General features: G+C 38.1%; 1 protein-coding gene across 1 annotated transcript in view; it reads right to left on the reverse strand.

Moving 5' to 3' along the window:
* LOC124171834 (ubiquitin carboxyl-terminal hydrolase 15-like) overlaps positions 1-20,709 on the reverse strand; it is a 68,576-nt gene that overhangs the window by 41,970 nt on the left and 5,897 nt on the right. The window contains exons 3-4 of the mRNA XM_046551188.1: positions 4,000-4,121; positions 2,750-2,874 (exon numbers count right to left, since the gene is read on the reverse strand). Of these exons, the coding sequence (XP_046407144.1) occupies positions 2,750-2,874; positions 4,000-4,121 (247 nt within the window). The remainder of the gene's footprint in view (positions 1-2,749; positions 2,875-3,999; positions 4,122-20,709) is intronic.

Below are 20,709 nucleotides of genomic sequence, written 5' to 3' on the forward strand. Positions count from 1 at the left end.
CAATTTCTGCCTTTAGTGTACTCCTAAGTGAATTGATTACATATAGACAATGAAGTAAAGAGTGAAGCGACAAGTGAAGTGATTTTTGAGTGCATGAGCTTCAACAAAATTATTTATTTCTTCCATACTGGTTTAATCACTTTGATCACAGGTATCTACTAACTGTTGCGAAGGGGATATGTTTAATATTTGAAGTAGTTGTTCTTTAGGGATACAGCAAATGTGTATTAATTTTCATTCGTTTGTACGCTTATAAGTTCTGTATGATTTTATTACTTCTTCTAATGAGCGTTCCACATTTAGTTGACAGTACGGGCCTTATGGAGAACAGTGTTACTTCGGTTGTTATCGTTTTCATTGGAGTTAATGCAGTGCCGAGTGTACAACGGCACTGCAATAAAAACGATTTGAATTAAAATTGGTAATATAAGAAAAGATAATGTGATATTATTTCACGAAAAAATATAACACAGATATTATGCTGACGTCACTAAAGTAAAACAAAAGCCAGCTGCAAGAAACTGCGAGGAATATAACAAACATGGGTAATATGTGCGACAAAGAAACAGAAAGGCATACGCATCTGATGGACCCTTAGGCCAACAAAACTTATGAGTATGAATTTATTGATTTAATACTCTCAATAATGACTGAGAAACATGAAAATGGAAAGTAGAATTTTTTCATTAAATAAACTAAAAGCACAGCATCAGCTCTTCACATATGCCATCTGTGGCGGCACCGAAGGCATGGGAATTGGTGGCAAACGAAAGTCAGTTGTTCTGTGAGTTCTTCCAGCGGCCACCAGGGGATGCACAGCCGCTCGGGTAACAGAAGAGAGTGCCAGTATGACTTTGACCACTGACGCAAATAGTCCACCCTTGTGAACAGTACATTGTGATCGTGACTATTACTAGTAACCACAACAGAGAATAAATACGTCCATCCCGACAGTTCACACTCAACATGCTGAATATCATTGAAGCGTACATCCTACACCAGCGCTAAGGCGCACTACCTACATCTCGAAGCATCATTGCAAAAAATACCTCCTAATGCAAGGGTTTTGTTGGGGAGTACATTGTGAAAGAGTTCTGTTTCGTCTACGTAGTATCACGCAGGGAATACTTCATAAGATACTTAGGATCAGAGTCCTTCCTTCCATGACTTCGGGTTTGCACCGCAGGTATCACCAGCGATTATGACATGAGATGATGCTTTCGTGCTTTGAATTAGTATAACCAACCTTCCGAACTCTTGAAGTTCTTGATTCTCAACCTATCCCTGAAATACTCCACTTTACGCTTAGGCATAGCCCCTTTCTCAGAAGTTCCCGCAGATTGAAGTGGTCAAAACCACCAAAACAAGGCTCCTTCTCACTCTTAATGGTCTGCATTCCATGGGTGATTTTTTTTTAATTGTGAAGAGTGAAGATAAATTAATTATGCCACTTTCATATTACTCTATTATTTTTATTTTCTTGCTTAGGTTTGTTTGGCCATGGTGTCTACCTTCAAATGCTCTCTTATCACGCAACTCACAGACGAGCGGGTATGCTGCCGACTGCTTTCTGCCACCCGAGGAACAAAAGAAGATCAAGCATTTGCAAATGTTAATGCCACAATTTTTTCACCAAAATGAAATACTTATTTATCAAACGACAGTTCACTACATGAATTTGAGACTGAGCACTCCATGTTAACTTAATTTCTAACAGATCGCCAGAAATTACAGAGATTAGGGACTCTTGGTGAAGGTTTTCCGGCGATGGAAACTCTCGCTATGGCGAGTACTAACACCAAAAGAGCCTCGTAAAAACAAATTTTTTTACGTTCTAATTATAGGGTCAATTGACGGTGCCTCGGCTATCTGTCATAATGGCGGGGGTCTCTCAATAGCCCGTACTCGCTCTAACGAGGTTCCACTGTATATGCCCTATGTTTCCGCACTTCTACGCTATCAATATTTGAAAAATTTAAAATTGGTGACTTAGATTGTGTTTCCTTAGCTATAACATTTTAGGAGTTGAAAATAATTGCAACTAATTGCTTGCACATAGGTATTTTTAACGTAATAAATGGGTATAATTCACACATTTACCTTAACGTTATTTACTTTAAGATTCATTTTTGTATTGTAAATTTTTAATAATTTTTCGTTTCTACTCCAACATTGAGGTGTATTTCTGTTTTCCGAATATAAATGAGTATAATACTGATGTTGCTAGTTATGTTTTTCCATACTCATTACGCATACACCATTGAAAACAAATATCGGAAGTGCAAAAAACATGCAATGTATACCATCAATGAATATAGCCATTTGTACAAGAATAACTGCATCTCAAACATACAAATGCTTCGGTTGTACTCATAAATCTATCTTTTCCCTATGGTATAGCATAATTTTTGTGTACAGCAATCACAGAATGTATCTGCGATAGATTCACATCGAATTATCCATTATCAAGTAAAAATTTTGATGAAATTTGCTAAATCAATTTCTTTTGTTTGATGGTTTTTACAAATTTTCTGCGCCACAGAGGAGTCAGATGCAGTATTGCCAAGAGTAGCCTAACGGGTTGAACACAAATCGCTACCAAGTATCAGCTGCTGAACTGGCTAGTAGCATACTAAGTTAGTAGTTTACTAAATATAATCCATGAATACCATGGAAATCTATGAATACGGCCGTAAGAATTTAATTAAAAGTCATAGTTTTTACAGCACGTATGATGCCACCAAATTACCTTGCGCTTAAGAGGATCCTGCCCAGGAACTTTACCAAACCATTCTACAAGCAAATCCCAGGCCTCACTAGGAACTAATTCATAGTCATACTTGTCCATCAGATTAGGTTTTAAATCCCCATTCTCTGAAAAGATAACAAAAAAGTTAGATATCAAACAGACACCAAATTATAACTTTCAAGTAGGGAGATCATGAAACAAGAAGAGTAAGATTAAAAATCAGCCACCAACAAGATTTCGACAATTACGTTTAAGTAACGTAACAATTTACGTAACAATGCAAAGTCAATGCAATGAATACTTCAATCACAACAGGAGTAGCATATCCACATTTGACCAAGAGTGCAAGAAACTGTAGAAATAACACAGTGGACTGAAAGCCTTATTCTGAATGAAAACAAAGGCCTTAACAAAAGATGAGACCATGGCTAAACCCCTACTCTGATTGTCAAAAGTTCTGTACTTGATACTGAAGTTCTATTCTTGAAACTTGATACTGAAATGCCTTCCACACAGCTGTCGTGCAGGGATCTGGCAAGCTCAGAAAAATCTCCACCACCTGGGCTTTGAACCCAGGCCCATGGGGTGGTGAGCCAACATTAAACACCAGCATCAACCCACTTTCGCCATATTCATCATCCATGTCTCTCTGCATTATCAACAAGATCCTTAAAAATGTGCATCCATGTTCATCGCCCACAAATGCTGTTTAGATACAACAGAAATACTGCTACACATGGGCGGATTGGGTGGGGGGGGGGGAGGGGCGTTTGCCTCATCAAGATGCTTAATAAATAGACTTCACATGGTTATCCTTACATTCATTTTATTTCGTGTATTACGGAGCCTCAATCATTTAATTTAGAATTAATAACTTTCATATCAAAACAAAGTGTATATTTTCCACAGTAATTGTTGTATTTTATTTCTGATCTAAAATATGAGAATACCTGTCAGACGTTTGCCCCCCAAGTTTGCGTTTCAAGAATCAAAATACCCACAGCAACTAGGTAACACATGGTTTGGCAGCCACACACTAGGGAAAGGCAGTCCAGTTTTATTTTGTCACCTGCACACACTAATGTATGCAAGTCAATGAGAGGATAATTTGGCATTTCCTCCATTTGACAGCTAATATTCTAGCCATCGACCAGACCAAATTTATGTAACATAATTAACATACATAACATACGTAACACAAGCTTAGAATAGAGACATTTTTCTTAACATAGGTAGGCAGCCATCCTCACCATTTAATAACGAGCTGTTATCAATGTTCCCGGGTAGAACACAAGACCTTACTCCATCTTCATCATTGACCATACCAATATAATGTTGAAATTTCCTCCACCACTCTTGTGATACAAGGTACCTACAAGATATATAATGGAGAATATGTTAACAAATACAGAACCAAAAGCATATTTAATGTGAAAAATATCAGAATACTCTCTCTATCACAGCTTTAATACAAGGTGACCACCATCACCAAAAGAAAATCTAAAGGAGCCAATAAAGTAATTTACCAGTGTTACAAGAGAAGTCAAAACACGACTGACAGAGAAGGTTTGTTGGAACCAATACATATTATTGAACAATTAAAAATAAATTATTGAGAGTCAATTGCTAGAAGCCACTTATGTTTAATTTTAAGTTGACTGAAAAACCAGTACAACTTGGAACATATGCATATCCGATACTATAATTTGACCCCTTCACTCTCACGGCAATTTCCGTTTTCACTCCCAGAAAGCTCTAGCCCAATTCAAGAATGCATTACGTGTTTGGGTTTTAGAATTAAAAATTGTAAAAATGAGAAATATTCATTATTAAACATAAAATAACAATATGAAAGAATCATAGAAATCAAGACTATTTCAGGTGTGTACACCGACGTTAGGCAATATGAGAAAAAATAAACCCCATAATTAGCTCCTGTCTCCTTTGATAAATTTTTCTGTACTTCTTCAATCACAATAATGTTGTCATATCAATGATTATCACGTTTCACTCCACACTCCCAAGAAAGCAAAGACCCATGCAGTCATGTAATAGCTTCTCAATCATCACAGCAGTAAGCTGTTTCAGTGCAGCACAAAATTTTGTCACTTTCAGAGAGTTTTAATATAATACCACATAAAAAGAAATTGACACGAATATAATTTCTATTTTAGGTTTGACATTTGAATAAATCAATTAAATTTTGGAGGGAAACCCTGAGGGAATTTAGCAATACTTTAATTGTTTCACACAAGGATGCATGATACATCCACACACTTATCTAGAAGCCGACTCAATAGGCCCATGAAGAGTTTTGTGAGGGAACCAATTAGTAATGTTTTCATTATAGAGTAATTTTTATCTTTGTGCTCCACCATCAGTAACACAAACAAATTCTAATTTCCATCTGTTCAGTGTATGTATACCTTGCTTATTTTATCATTCCAATCACACACGTAAATATCCAATGAATGAATCTCAAAAGAAAAGTCTCACCTATCCCCAGTGTCCCAATGAAATAAGTACCTTAATCGATCGATCAAAATAAGTGAGAATAGCTTAAATTTTTACTTTCATTGACAACTTACTTGCATGTCTCACTGTCACAGTTAACACTAAACTGCTCAACACCGCGGTGCAGCGACACCACAGCTAAACTGAGTGGTAGTAAAAGCAAAAAGCAGTGCAGTAGCCTTTGGTTAATACGAACAACGTTATTACAAAGTTCTCATTATTATGAAGCAAATAGTTGGTCCCAACGAAAAGGCCTATCCAATCTAGAGTAAAAGATACCCCATTACAAAATTTTCGTTATTACGAAATTACGAATCTCAGTCCTGGTCCCAGCAGTTACAAAATGAAGTTTATAATGAAGTTCCACAAATAAGCAACAGCATTTAGGTGGATATACACTATGCTTAGTTTTAATAAATGCGCCAAGTTTAAGTTCTCCTCCTGTACTGTGCCCAAGGGCGTCAATTATAGTTATTTCTTCAGTAAACGTGCACATCATATAATAAGCATCATTCCTGTGGAATCATGGTTACCCACTCATAACCACTCGTAAATTGGACTTACAGTTACTCCTCTTCCTACGCACATTCAATATACAAACTTTCAGAGATACGAGCATTCAAAAATTTCGAATTTGGCACCTTTCAATTTGGCCGATGCTACGTGGTGTGGCATAGAGGAACATGCACTTTAGGCATAATCTGAACAAAGTGTCATTGAATCCAGTGTGAAGTTAGGAACTGTTCAGTGTTTCACCCGTTCTTCCTTACCACGGAGAGTGATTTTTTTCGGCTCCAGCTGTGTAGCACGCCCAACTAAATCAGTTCGTCACAATTGTGAGCAGTTATGATGCAGTGATGCATTCTGCAGGATAACAATACTCCTTGATGCCTTGCATGCAGTCCGGCAGGTGAGAGTTGTCCGGTGAGTGTACAAAAGGAGGGGCACTTTGCAGCCAATCGCTGTCCCCTAAATGCACCTCACACCCTCACCTAGTCATACAACATTGTCGCATGCATATGGAGCAGAGAAATAAGCCTAAACCCTAGATTACATTATACTACATTCTTCTATTGAGAAACAGAAACAAATTTTGTTTTTTCTATATATTTGCGCATAATTTAATCGTGTATATTATATAGTTTTTTTAATCAATTCCTAAAATATACGTTCATACAAACTTCGTTATTACGAACCTCCGGTTTTTCGGTCCTGTGAACTTCGTAATAACAAGCTAAGCTAAGCCCGTGCACTGCATATGTCCGCCATGCGGATACAGATGTGCACACACACTTAGGCCGTGACTACGGTAATGTTACAATGCTGGCGAGGGCAACAAAGCTTCCAACCCTTAAATGCACGAGTTAGTGAGCAACTTTCAATAGAAAAAAATTGGACGCCATGCAATTGGGGGGTAATATGTTTGTGTTCTACAATCTTTTTTCACTGCCGGTCTCGGAAATCAAATAGGTAATTACAATAGGGTGGTTTTCTATTATTTTTTATTGCCTAAATCGAAAGATTATTACTCCTGGACTACATATTTCACACATTAAGATTTTTTAATCACTATATCTATTTTCGCGATTAAATGAAAAGTGAACATTTTCAAGTGCTCGAAAACGCGATGGCTAAGTATGAATGCTGGGAAAACACCCACCGTGTAACGTCATTCTGGTTCCCACTATCGGTGCGTGAGGTGACCTTGGGGCGAGGCTTTGAGCGCTAATACGACGCAGGCTGCTAGCAGGTAGCAGAGTACCCTGCTAGCAGGTAGCGCTTGGCTAAAATATGGATTATTAATACTCTATCAAATGAAGAAAACTTTCCGACCTTAGGCAGTTTTAATAGGTGATTATTAAGACATGTTTCTCTGAGCTCTGTGCCTCATGTATGTATTGGTAGTCTCAGACGATGTAAAACTCCTATCTCCTCGTACAGAAACTAGGTCCCTGTGACGTCACTTGGAGTGGCATCGCATGGGTGCCAATCTGGACTTTTTCAAGTGCGGTTAAAATTGACCATTAACATTCGTCTAAATTGGGATTTCTAAAACCCAATAATTTGTATATTATGAATACACTAATGGTGGGTAACGAATCGCAATCAATGCCTTTCCTTTTCTTTGATGAAGGAAACTACGCTATTATGAGTCTCTATCGGAGTAATTATAAGAACCACCAATTTTAAGAACTACAATGGTTCAAAATAGGGATGAGTCGATTCCACTTTTTTTCGATTCCGATTCCAATTTCGATTCCTTCAAATCGATTCCCGATTCTCGATTCCGATTCCATTGATTCTTGTTCATTCTAACTGGTGGAATTTTGATTTATCTGTAGCATCGCCGTCATTAAAATTTAAGAATTGAATGGAATAAAATAACTAGGGATGGACGGATCCAGGATTTTTGGAGCCAGATCTTTCGAATTGGATATTTTCGAATCCAAATGCATTTTCAAATTCCTGCCATTAAACAAAGTCATTATTCAAGTTTATTCTGGGTACATACAATCAATGGAATGCTTCTTAGATTTTCATTCAAATTCTAATATTTTTATAAATTAAAAATTATTTTATGGGCTTTCAAGTTGTTTTTTAAAAACATCTTCACATACTCAGGGCCTAAACTGTTACGCTTGGGTTTGGAAATGAAAATAGGAAAAATCTTAGGATGAACCACTGACCAGTGGCGTAGCGAGAGGAATATAAATATAAAAAACACAATTACTTTCCTTCATAAAAGGAAACAAAATAATTAAAAATCATGAATTTACAAAAATGAAAAAAATGAATCTTTGAAAAATGAAGTTTTTCTATTATGAAGGGCGTTAAAATTAGTTTGAAACCCTCTCCTTTGTACCCTGTTGTTTTAAAAATTTCCCCCTGGTTTTGGATCCCCCCTTAACAAAATTCCTGGGTACCCCCCTGCCATCGACTTAATTCCAATTTCCTCATGCACGTTTCCCCCGAATTTTACTTTCTCATCCCTTACGGACTTGTGTTTCATCCGAAAATGCTTCAGTATGGTGAGGTGGATTTAGCACATCCTCGGGATAACTTACGCCACAGTGCACGCACATGGCATTCATTGGCTCTCCTTATCTCAGTGGAAATGTTTACACGCAAGACATTTTTATCGGCGTATCATTAAATTGAATTGCAACTGTGCAATTAGCAACACAATTAACAGTATTTAAAATGGCATTAACGTCATGTGTGACGAGGTGCTCAACCGCTTAGCATGAGGAAGAAGCGGGCAGCAGAAGCACGTAAAGGAGAGGTGGAGAGGTGGCTTAGCCAGGATTTTCGTTCGGGGGGGATTCAAAACCAGGGGGGAAATTTTTTAAAAAACCGGGCACTAAATAATGGGTTTTAAACTAATGTTGACACTTTTTATAATCGAAAAACTTAATTTGTTGAAGAAAAATTTTGTAAATTCCTGATTTTTTAATATTTTGTTTTCTTTTGTGAAGGACAATAACTGTGTTTTTATATTTCGGGGGGTGAGGTCCGGACCATCCCCATGGCTACGCCACTGGGAAGGAGCACATGAAGGAGAGGTGGAGAGGAAGGAGCCCGCTCCCTCCGTATTTCAAACAACAAGGCTACAAATGAGGGAGTCGGACGAAGAAATCAGATCTTGCTTCAGTGACGTCGTTGCCTTCAAAGCGAAGCCGGGCGTGCTACGTGATATATGTAGTTGGCGTTTCCAATCCGTCTCTAATTGTTTGAGGGGTTAATGCTGCCCTTGTTTCTTTGAAAATTATGCTGTTTGGACAATCAGTAAAGTGTAATTGTAGAATTGTAGATAGAAAACTGAGTGGCGATCAATTAGAGCTGAAAAATAAACACAAATATCGTCAGGAATGCGTCTCGTTTGGTCTAATTCTTTTTTAAATCCTGTGCATATCATCTAATTGTCGAAGCTATCAAGATATCTTCGGCCCCAAAAAGTCACTCTCCTAGCATTTGTCGTCTAGAAACAGAGAATTGAAGCAGGTAGGCCAAAAAAGGTCAGTTGGTGAGGCGAGTTACGTATGAAACACGCTTCAATTGTTTTCATGTGATTTGATATTTTCCTTAGAAGACAATGATTTTTGGACTGTGTGATTTCAGATACAAAAAAAAACAACAGAGGCACGGGCTGGTGGACGGCCGAGGGTGGTTTTCTGAAATCTGCGACGTAGTTACTTTTGACGTGGTTATTATCCTACGGCACTGAAATTCCTCCGATGATTGTTCAATCTCTTGGGAAGAGTCACACTATGTGCCAGTCGTATTTTGCCTTTTTTATTTTCTGGCTGAAAATCCTGGCCACGGCTGAAATTCTACTCGCAACCTCTGCGAGAGCTTTCAAACAAAACGGTTGATGAGTAGGACAAGAATCGCATTCGACGAGGCATTCGAAGAGAGAATCGGAACTCTTTCCACACTGAATCTATTATTTAAAATTTCGGATCAAGATCCGATGTCTTCCGCGACTTTGGATCCGATGTATCCGATGAAGGGCAATATCCTCATATATTTGGATCCGAGGTATCCGATCCGACCATCCCTAAAACTAGCAATAGCCGCGGTGGCTACATTCTCGTTTGGCCGCGGTGGCTAAACAAGAATGTAGCGTTCATTGCATCCATACACACTAGAGCAGCCTGGCGGGTGCGCGGTGGCGGCCGAACGCAACCTGTCGAGTCCGCCCGGAGGCCGCGGCGGCTTATGCCAAGCAAGTATCAACTTCCTCAAGGGTTGCATTGATGAAACTGGGCTATACAAACGCGAATGTGTCTAATTTTTTTATTATTGACGCAGACGCGTGTTAGTCTAAAAAAGTTACGTATATAAAAAAACCCGCTCTCAGCGCGTATTTATAAGAAACTTTTTTCACAGGAAAACTCGCTCTCTGACGGTTTTTATTATCATCAGACTTCAAATATCATTCGAAAATAAAAAAAATATATTTCGATCTATTATGCTTTAAAATTGGTGGTCGAGATGAATTCTCCGAATGTGATTCATAATCGCAATACTTTGATTTGCCGTGACCAGCGGCTAATAAAAGAACGGAAAACGCATGCATTGCTTCCCGATCCCGAGGTTTCCAATTTTTTTTTCTCTTAGAGTTGCTCATGATCACGCGCCATTTCAGGGTTCGTCGGTTTGTCGCTCTTGCCGACATTTTCATGCTTCCGAGGCCGCTTAGGTATGCTAGTCGCAGCACCCGCGTGCCGGGCGTATCCTCCGCGCGGGCAAGGCTGACACCGCGGCCGCTTAGATGTGTGGCAGCCTTTGTGCCCCAAACTTATAGTCTATGCTCAAAACATTTATCTTCCTGGAATCGATGGAATCGGAATCGACTTTAGGCGATCGATTCTCGATTCCGTGCCCGAGAATCGGTGGAATCGAGAATCGACATTTGGAATCGACTCATCCCTAGTTCAAAATATATTTAAAATTTTCATAAGATAATTGTGATTTGATGATAACCAAAGAAAACCAGCAGAGATTGCAGAAGCAAAGACGAACTCTTGCCAACGATAATAAAAAAATATTTCAACTCTTTTGTGTTTGCATAGCATAGTTTCGTAAAAGCAACCCATTAGATTGTTGAAACTGAGTAGGCATCAGCCACCGCAGCCTGCAAAAATACTCATAAGGTGTTCGGCCACCACCTCGGCAGCCAACAGCACAGCGCTGCAAACCACATAGCTGTGATGCATGCGGATGCACCGACCACTATTCTCACTACGGTGGCACACATGTGTGGCGGCCTTCATTGCCATCAGATACATTTTTATACTGCAACGATTGCAACAACAAAGAGTAGATTAAACATGTATAAGAGTTTTAAATAATTGCCGATTATGTTCTCTTGCAATACGGTATTTTAAGTTATGAATAAAACTGAAAGAATTTCATGCAAGACACAGGCCATGGCCTAGAATACGCTGCAGACCATTTTAGATTTAGCCACCAAATTCAAATTCTTGCCACCGTTCCTGTTCAGTTCCATAGTACTGACTTTATGAGATCTGTTCTCGATACCGGTTCCACAGGCTAAGAACCAGCAGTGCTGAGAACTGGGTACCGGAACCGATCCATCTCTAGTAATAACATAACCTGCAACATGGATATAATAAAAAACAACTAAAGAATTGCAGTGTCTTATGTTATCATGGGTGACAGTTGCAACAGAATTTAGGAGCTCTTCATTCTTCTCTTCTTCTTAATTTGTATTCAAAATTGGTGTAAAAATGTATACTTGGTATTCAGAAGTGCAGTATTTAATATTCAAGTGATATATTTGAAGAAAAAAAAATCTGGTATTCGTATTCGATATTCAAATTCGAGAAAATGTTATTCAACCCATCTTTTAAATTAATTCTAATTCAGCAACATGAGTGATAATGCTACTTTTGGTACAGAATATTGCAGAATAAACCCAGAAATATATTGTTAACACACATGGGTAAGATTTTCAGGAGCCAGTGACATGCGCTGAGAGAGTTTCATAATTATTCCAGGTTTACAGTCATCTAAGGAAATTCATCACATTCAAGATTTAAAAGGAAATTAACCCCCGTGAAAACACACCACTGTTATGCTTACACACAATAAAAGTAACATACATCTCACAAGGAAGATGAATGAACACAGAGGCCAAACAAATCAGATTCAAGCACAGGCCAGATTGAAATGAAACTGAAAAGCCAGAAAACTTTTCAGCCATTGCCAGAAGTGCTAACAGTGCTGTCTTCAGACAGTAAAATTACACAAGATACCATGAAAATGATAGCATGAAAATGATAACACTAGCATGAACTTCGGAACAGAAGTTGCTGCTGATGGCACTACTTCGAGAAAATCACCTCTTAGCATTACCTAGATGAAGACAACATCTTTGGCACTTTTAAATGACCACGGCATTATCATTTAAGAACAATACTAAAAGCAAATCACTATGCCACTCTTGAAACCATGAATAATTCGTAGAATATAAAATGATTTTTACGATGTTATACACTAGTCACACACAGTATAAACAAGCTTGTGTAATAAATTGATCTGGACATTTACAGATAATTAAGATGAAAACAATTTTAAGGCAACTCCTCTCAATTGCAACTAACAGCAGAGAAGTTGTAATTTTGAATGATAAAAAAATACATTTACTAAGACTCCTCATTCAGGATTTGAGAGGACACATCTTCAACTGTGTTTTTCATGATGCACTTATCAAGTAAAACTTATGCTGTAATCTAGAAATTTTTTGGGTTAGTAGAATAGATGAAGTTTAACAATTGAATGTATCGCATACATAAAAAATGCACCTGAGAAAATAGGTCGAAGGTAAAAGTATTTCAAATTTGAGATATATGTTGACTATGGTCTACTTTACAAGCCCTGATAATTTAAACATGATAGCATTAGTTTTAAGGGAGTGACCCGTTAGAAAAAAAGACCTAACGAGGAGGAGGCTTGCATCCTCTCAAGTTTAATGAAATTTTTACAATTGAAAAAAGATAGGTAACTACTATCAATGCAAGCCCTTTGATTTTGTAATATGTAAGTATGAAAAGGTAAGCTGATAGGAGAATTAAGTAGAGCTGCATCTAACCAATCTTAGGATTGTTCACCAGTGGTGATGATTAATTACCATATACAATTTAGGTAAATATCAAGATTTTCCAATAGTCTAGGACTTTTCTTCTGATTGTAAAGGACTTGTTACACAATGCATTAAAAAGATCAATATAATGCAAGAATGAACACAAAGATGCATCCTGAAAACGGAACTTGTGCACTTGCATGAACAGAAAATATGACCTGCTCCAATTTGCTTCATGCATTTGTACGTACAAGGTCCGTTCCAGTCCATCAGAAGTGTTCATGCATTCACACATTAACTTGTATGATATGATGTATCATGTGAACATGTCTTAAGACAAAATCACATTCTCATAGTAATGTAAGGGAAAAAACATTATCTTAGCTTCATGCACATATAATATATACAATGTATTAATTCGAAGAAGGTTCCAACTTTCATTCCAGTTTTCACACTAGTATATATACAATCGACAATTTTATATGGTCCATCAAGGCAGATTATTGACACAAGTTTGGAATCATAAATGACATGTAAAAGGCCTTAGGATTTCATTTTCGGTTTCCCACTGCATCCAGCTCTTCTTTTTCTAATATTTTCCATCCCTGCATTAGGAATCATCATTTGCCCTGACACATAGAAATATATAGGGATAGATACAGTTGATTGCCAGTCAGAAAATGAAGTGTTGGCAAAATAGTACCCTATGATCTGGAAGGCAATCTGAGAACACTGAATGGCCCTGGTAGCAATATTTTTTTTAAAAATCAAAAAACTTAAATCAATTCAACTTATCCTTTCATGTCAACAACACAATACCAAGTGCCTCTCCTCCTTGATTGAAACTATGAAATAAAGGAAGAGAGAGGAATACAGGTGTCTTTTTAGACTGCTATGAAATACAACCAAAGTTAAATTCAAAAATTTTCACAGTGTGACAGCAATATACCCAATGTAAGACTACACACATTCTGGTCTGAGATTTAAGGCATGGGAAACCAGTAATACAAATGACAATTTAATCCATTAGCAACCAAGCACAGAAGTACTCAAAGCAGGAGTTAAGCAAATATCTCCCATCCATGACCCGAGATACTCTGCACGTAGCAGAACTTTTGTCAGCAGGAAAATAAAAACAAAAAGTTAGGCTTAAAAGGTAGACGCAGTGAAATCGCCACTATTGAGAGAATATATCCAAGAAATGAAATGTGCTCATCTAGTTAAATAAGTCAACATTTGAAGCCACTGAAGGGTTGACATTTGGTCAATTTTTTACTCAGCCAATAAAAAGAGAAGTTATGAAATTTTTGGTAGACAAGACGAATTAATTGGAAGATACCATTCAAAAAATCTCATAACAAGTATAGCTCCTTGCATGGCAATGTTTAAAAATCTAACTTGTGTATTCATAGAAGTTGAAGCCATGACACATGGGTCTAAGAATGTTTTATATGCAACCGACAGAATCATGTCTCCACCAAGGTTATATGAAACACGTATTATCAGTAAGAATGCAAACAGAATATTTTTCCCTCATTCCCATGATACCTTTCACTTTGGAAGAATTAAGTCCCTCAATAGATATCCTAAGGGTGCCCAAATAATCTTGAAACATTAATATTTCATGACTATTGGATTAAACTCATCTGATAAATGATGGATCGTCTTCCGTTAAAACACGTCCACGAGCACCTGTCTCACTTCAACATGTTCTCTCTTGAGTAATTTTCATTTTCCATTCGACATGACTCACTTAAAATATTTAGAATGAAATATCATCCACTCAAACTATTAAGACTCACTTGCACATAATAAATGGTAAAATGTTACAGAGCCAGAATGAAGGTACGGTTTGCCTAGCAGTAATATTTCTATCCCAAGGGTATGGAAAACTAATTCACCAAAAACATTAGATGCCACCTAACAAACTGAAAACGAAGTCCTAAACAGCTTGAATAACTCAATTCTATCTAAAAAGGCAGTATGACGAGCTTTATGACAACGACTGTTTATGACTTCCATTTGCTTTCCCAAATTTGAATGTCGATGTGCTGTACAGCCTCTCACTGGAACAGGCAGAAAACTTTCCAAGCATCTCGTTGGATGATAACACCATAGCTGGAGCACATAGCTTGGACCCTGTTCCCCCTGTACGATCTAAAGCCTGCACAAAATGTGTGCAATCAGAGTCCAATGGTAACATGACCATCATGTGGTCTGAGCAATGTCATAGAAGCCACAACCAATAGAAATACATTTCAGAGAGGGAGTATGGTAGCAGCTCAGTGGTGATTTTTAAAGCTGCATTTATTCCATGAAATCAATGTGAGTGATTTCAGGTTTTAAGCTTTCTTAACGATTTTAACTACTCACATTCAAAATCTAATCTATAATTCCCTCTAATTATACCACCAGAATTCTATCACTTGCCTGCTCAATACCAACCACTCCCTTATCAAACTTCCCATTTATCACCAAAGCTACCCCTCTCTGACCTTTTACTCATCACTTAATCTAGCCCTCAACTCATCACTCCAATAGTTCCTACAATCCTTCCACATCACCTCATACAGTCCCAGACTAAGTAAAGCCTATGCATACAAGGGCGCACCCAGGATCAAAACCAGCGGTGGAGGAAGGGGGGGCAAGCCATGGTCGTTCAAGTTGTAACATTTGCTTTATTAGTTTTTAAAATAACTTGCTAGAAAAAAATATTTTTATTTTGCTTAAATGCCTTATACCAACATCATTTTTTGTGGGTTTAAATAAAATTTGATGAAAACTTTAATTCAATCCATTCCTGATTTTCCTTAAAGACTATTCCGACTTATGTTTCTAGGAGGGCAGCTGCCCCTCCTGCCCCCCGCTGCGTACGTCCATGTATGCATAGTGCATTGCACTGAACCAGAAAAATAGGGACTGCATTGTAAGAGGGTCCACTATACAGAGGTCCTTTACGAATCCATTGCTGCAGGATGAGCAATGAGTTCACACACATTAATGACATGAGCCATAAATGTAGCAGCTACAGAGGAACCTTGATGGGATTTTTTTGGATGAAAAATTCAGACGGGCTTAAAAATGAAGTGTCTTCACTGATGGATGCCAATTCCTGACCACTCCCAGTTGAGTTGTAGAGCTGAAATGTTGCACAGAGGTGGGGGACCCTAAATGACTCAAGACAATAATTGCAATCAATCTGAGAGCATTGAAAAAACTCAAATTGCGCAAATTTATTATAGGTTGACAGCATCCAAGAGAACCTGGAGATCTTAGTTGATGTTAATTATAAGGAAATGGGGAGGAATAGTGCTTTGTTTGGTGTACTTTTCATTTCAGTTAACCCCTTGAATACGAAAAATCAATTCTTCAAACCTGAACTTTGAAAGGCCATCCAAATATCCAACAGTTGTATGTAATCTGAGAGAGACCATGCTGGCAACTTCAGATTATGCACCTTCAGCCCTTGAATTATGAATTTTGTGGTATTAAGTATGAATTAATCCCTGATAGAATAATTTTAGCCCCTTGCCAGATCTGATATCCATGATAGGCTGATAGATGGTGCATTAGAAAGGATCGTAGCCCTACTGATAAGCTTCACAGGTGGTAACCATGCTCAATCAAATTGTGAAAACAAGGTTCTAGGTCAAAATAAAGAGAACATCTTAGGACAAGGTGAAGTTTGGAAATGAAATTGCATTCAAACACACAGTAAAATATTTACAATTTGTTAAATGTTACTGTACAGAGGTAATTTTCATAATTGGAACTCACATTTGGACTTTATTATAGGGAGATTTGATAATTACAGAGGTCCATTTCTGGAGGTTTCCCTCCATTTATCATATATGGGAAGGCCAGGGACTGATGCTATGACTTTGTAAGGAGAATTTTGTAGAATTCCGTAGCATGGAGGCTTATTATACTCGGGATTTACTGTATCTCTTTCTCCATCCCTCTTTTGATATTTTCTAGCTTATCGGCCCTAATTATTCTCCATACATTCCACGTCCCTACACTCATTGCTTTCTTTTTCTTCTACATCATCTTGAATTCTGTTGCTAATGATAAGTCTATGAAAAGGTTTTGCATTCAAGGACCTTGCTAATCTTGCTGCAGTCAACAACACCTGCCCTTGACTCTCAGAGCGCGGGAACATTTTTAAACATTTTGCATGCTGACTGAGGCATTTTCCCAAAGTTTTTATTGCTACCTTGATATCTTGCACTTTCCCTCACCATAAGGATCGCCATGAGGCTTAACTCTACCAGACCAACCCTCGTGGCAGTGTGTGCCTCCTGCACTGAGGGTCTCTCCTGCACTGTCTGGCGGCTAAAAAGGAAACTCCCGCAGCCCAAGGGTTAAGGGCTGATGCCAATTTGATGAGTTTCTGAGACTCATTTGATTGTACTCCCATGTCTTCAGGGAATAGATAGCTGGTAGGGTTTCTCACATCCATTCCAACTGTGTTTTTTAAGTGACACCATCACGTGGACTTCCTTTCCTCTGGCTCCTATTAGACGTCTGCAAGTAAACGCAAAACCAGAACTCTCATCATTCGGGATCAATTAGCATATTTAGGACATGGCAAACCATGGCCATTCAGCGTACAGCATTCGTATTTTTAAACAGCATTCAGCTCTCTGCCTTAACCACCTAAATAAACCCCCATCAGAAAGAAATCATTTATTCTCTGAGACAGTCATGGCTCACAGAGACCTTTGGAAATATTTGTGAAATACAGCAGGGTACATTTGGGTTAACCTCTCTCTCTCTCTCTCTTATCTCTCACAGTGGCGGCCACAGTTTGTTCATTTTCTCAACCACTTGCAGGTCTCTAGCTCCTAACCTTTCACCGGAAAAAGTGGCCTTTCAGGGAGTAACTGAGCATTACTCCTGCCAGTGCAGCTCTAGGGGTATGTACCGTATATGTCTGAATATAGTCCCCCCTTTTTTCCAAAAATGCCTGTGGTAAAAGGAAAGGGGGAGACTATATTCAAACGCATTTTTTTTTAATTTCCCGAAACTGAAGCCTCAAAATTAGGGGGGGGACTATATTCAGAGAAATACGGTATAAACAGACAAGCCCTTCCACTGTGACAAGGTTGTAGCCCAATGTTAAGGTAAAGGAATCATGCGTAAAACAGTGGTCAGTGGAATCTGTTTCCTGTATCTATCCACTTTATCATGTGTTGGGAACGGCCACTGACAATATCTCAAGGACTTGGACATTTTTAGAGAATGTTAGGTAATGTTCACAACCTTCAATAAGTGAGATTCTTTTAACTTGATTCTGTAAAAGCATTTATCAGCAGAAAGAATGAAAAATCACCTCCGTAAGGTGAAGACTTGTAAATGTAGCTTCACAAGTTAAGCACTAATGCTCCTGGGTCAACAAAGTTGAAAACATTTATTAACTGGTTGATGGTAAAAATTCGGAAATTTATGGCTAATAATGATGATTACTAATGTTTTCACCTCATCAACTCTACAAATCTACCCTCCTTCATGAGACTTGACGGCAGCTGGGGAATAAGGTGGCTAAGTCTACTACGTTGAAGTTGGCCATGCAGTTAATATTTGTTGGAATATCCGATATGAAAGCTAATTTGTGCTGTTTATGGGCACTTGTAAGAAAAAAAAATATATACAGTCAACTCTCATTAATACAAACAACCTTATTACAAAGTTCTCATTTTTACGAAGCAAATTATGGTCCCGAAAAAAAGACTAATCCTATAAAGTGTAACGGAAGCATTACTGCAAAATTTTCTTTATTATGCAATAACGAACCTCAGTTACAGAAAGAAAGTTTGATGGATAAGAAACGGCATTCAGGTGACCCACTCATTACCACTCAAAAATCTGCCGTACATTAAATCCACTTCTTACGAATATTCAATTTATGAACTATCAGAAACACGAACATTCAAAGCATAGGGTAGTTTCCTTCATCAAAGAAAACGAAAGGCATTAATTGCGAATCGTCACCCAGCATTAGTGTATTCATAATATACAAATTATTTGGTTTTAGAAATCCCAGTTTAGACGAATGGCAATGGCCAATTTTAACCGTATTTGAAAAAGGCCAGATTGGCACCCATACGATGCCACTCCATGTGACGTCACAGGGAACTAGTTTCTATACGAGTAGATAGGAGTTTTACATTGTCAGAGATTACCAATGCATGCATGAGGCACAGAGCTCAGGGAAACATCTCTTAATAATCACCTATTAAAACTGCCTATGGTCGGAAAGTTTCCTTCATTTGATAGGGTATTAATAATCCTTATTTAACCAAAGCGCTACCTGCTAGCAGTCTGCATCGCAGCGGCGCACATATCCTCACCCCAAGGTCACCTCCCATGGCGGCAGTGGAAACCAAAATGACGTCACACGGACTTTTCCCACCATTCATACTTAGCCATCGCGTTTTCGTGCGCTTGAAAATTTTCACTTTTCATTTAATTGCAAAAAATAGATATAGTCATTAAAAAATCTAAAAGCGTGAAATGCGTACTCCAGGAGTAATAATCTTTCGATTTATGCAATAAAAAAGTAATAGGAAACCACCCTATTTAAGCATGTCCGAAAGTTTAAATTTGGCACCTTCGGAGTTGGCCATTGTGATGCAATGTGGCTCCTAGGAACTTGCACATTGGGCACAGTCTGAACAAAGCATCAATTAATCTGTTGTGAAGCCAGGAACTGTTCAGAGTTTCCCCTATCCTACCTTCCCGTTTACAGCGACTTTTTTTCGACTCCAGCCATGTCCCACATACTATATCAATTCGCCGCAAGCATGTGCATGGAAAATAAGGAGTAGAGGATGTGTTCTTGAAATGAGTGCTTAGAGTAACCAAAGCAAGACGAATGCATGCAAATTAAGTCAGTGGGAAGTGAAGGATGGGATGCTTCCCATGCACAGGACTTGCACGTACAGGCTATTTGTACAATGTAGTTGCTGACAAGAGGGTGAACTTGACAAATTGGAATCTAGAAATGTAGTAATGGCACATAGAAATCAAAATTGGGTCACATATACAACAGGATCATGTGATATGCCGTAGTTTGGTATAAGGAGGAGGCTGATAGCCACATCGTTGAACGATTAAGGAAGCAAATATAGTGACAGGAGGGAGGAGAGTATAGGTATTTACCTCATATAAACGAAAAGCAGCACATAGAACAGGTCGTTTGAGAAGGGGAAATGAATAATGGATACTAAAATCACTTAGCAACATAACAATTACTCATTATTATATCCTTACCATAAAATTATGGCAGCTCTTTATCTAACTCTAAGGAGTACAAAACTAATTTATATAGACTATTTACATTCCTTTCCCATAAAACCTAATAGGGTTCAATGAATCAACCTCCGAGGCTTTCAGGTTTCAACCACCTAGTTCATTCATTTCAATTCCAAGGACTACATGGTGCCCATCTATAAGGTACCAATTACCATAGTAGCACTTAAGAAAAGTGAAATAGTGTAGATATGGAATATGGCAACAAATCCAAATAAAATGAATAAGTAAGCTGTAAATCTGGAACATTATTAAATTAAGTTATCGAATACAGGTCAATGTATTTCAAAAATCAAATATAAACTTCTTCCTGCAAGGAATTCCGCTAAGGAATAAAATTGAAATTTTGAGGCTTATAGATTTGTTACCATGGCTCACTGATCCAACACTACATTTATCGTTCCTTGCATGCCACCTTTACATAACTATAAAAATACATGCTGACCCAATAATGAACAGAGAAAGTTACAAAATAAGTTAAAGATACTGTCTACTAACAAACAGCTTCAGTACACAGGACTTC

Source organism: Ischnura elegans, chromosome X (assembly GCF_921293095.1).
Source record: "Ischnura elegans chromosome X, ioIscEleg1.1, whole genome shotgun sequence".
Classification (NCBI taxonomy): Eukaryota; Metazoa; Arthropoda; class Insecta; order Odonata; family Coenagrionidae; genus Ischnura; species Ischnura elegans.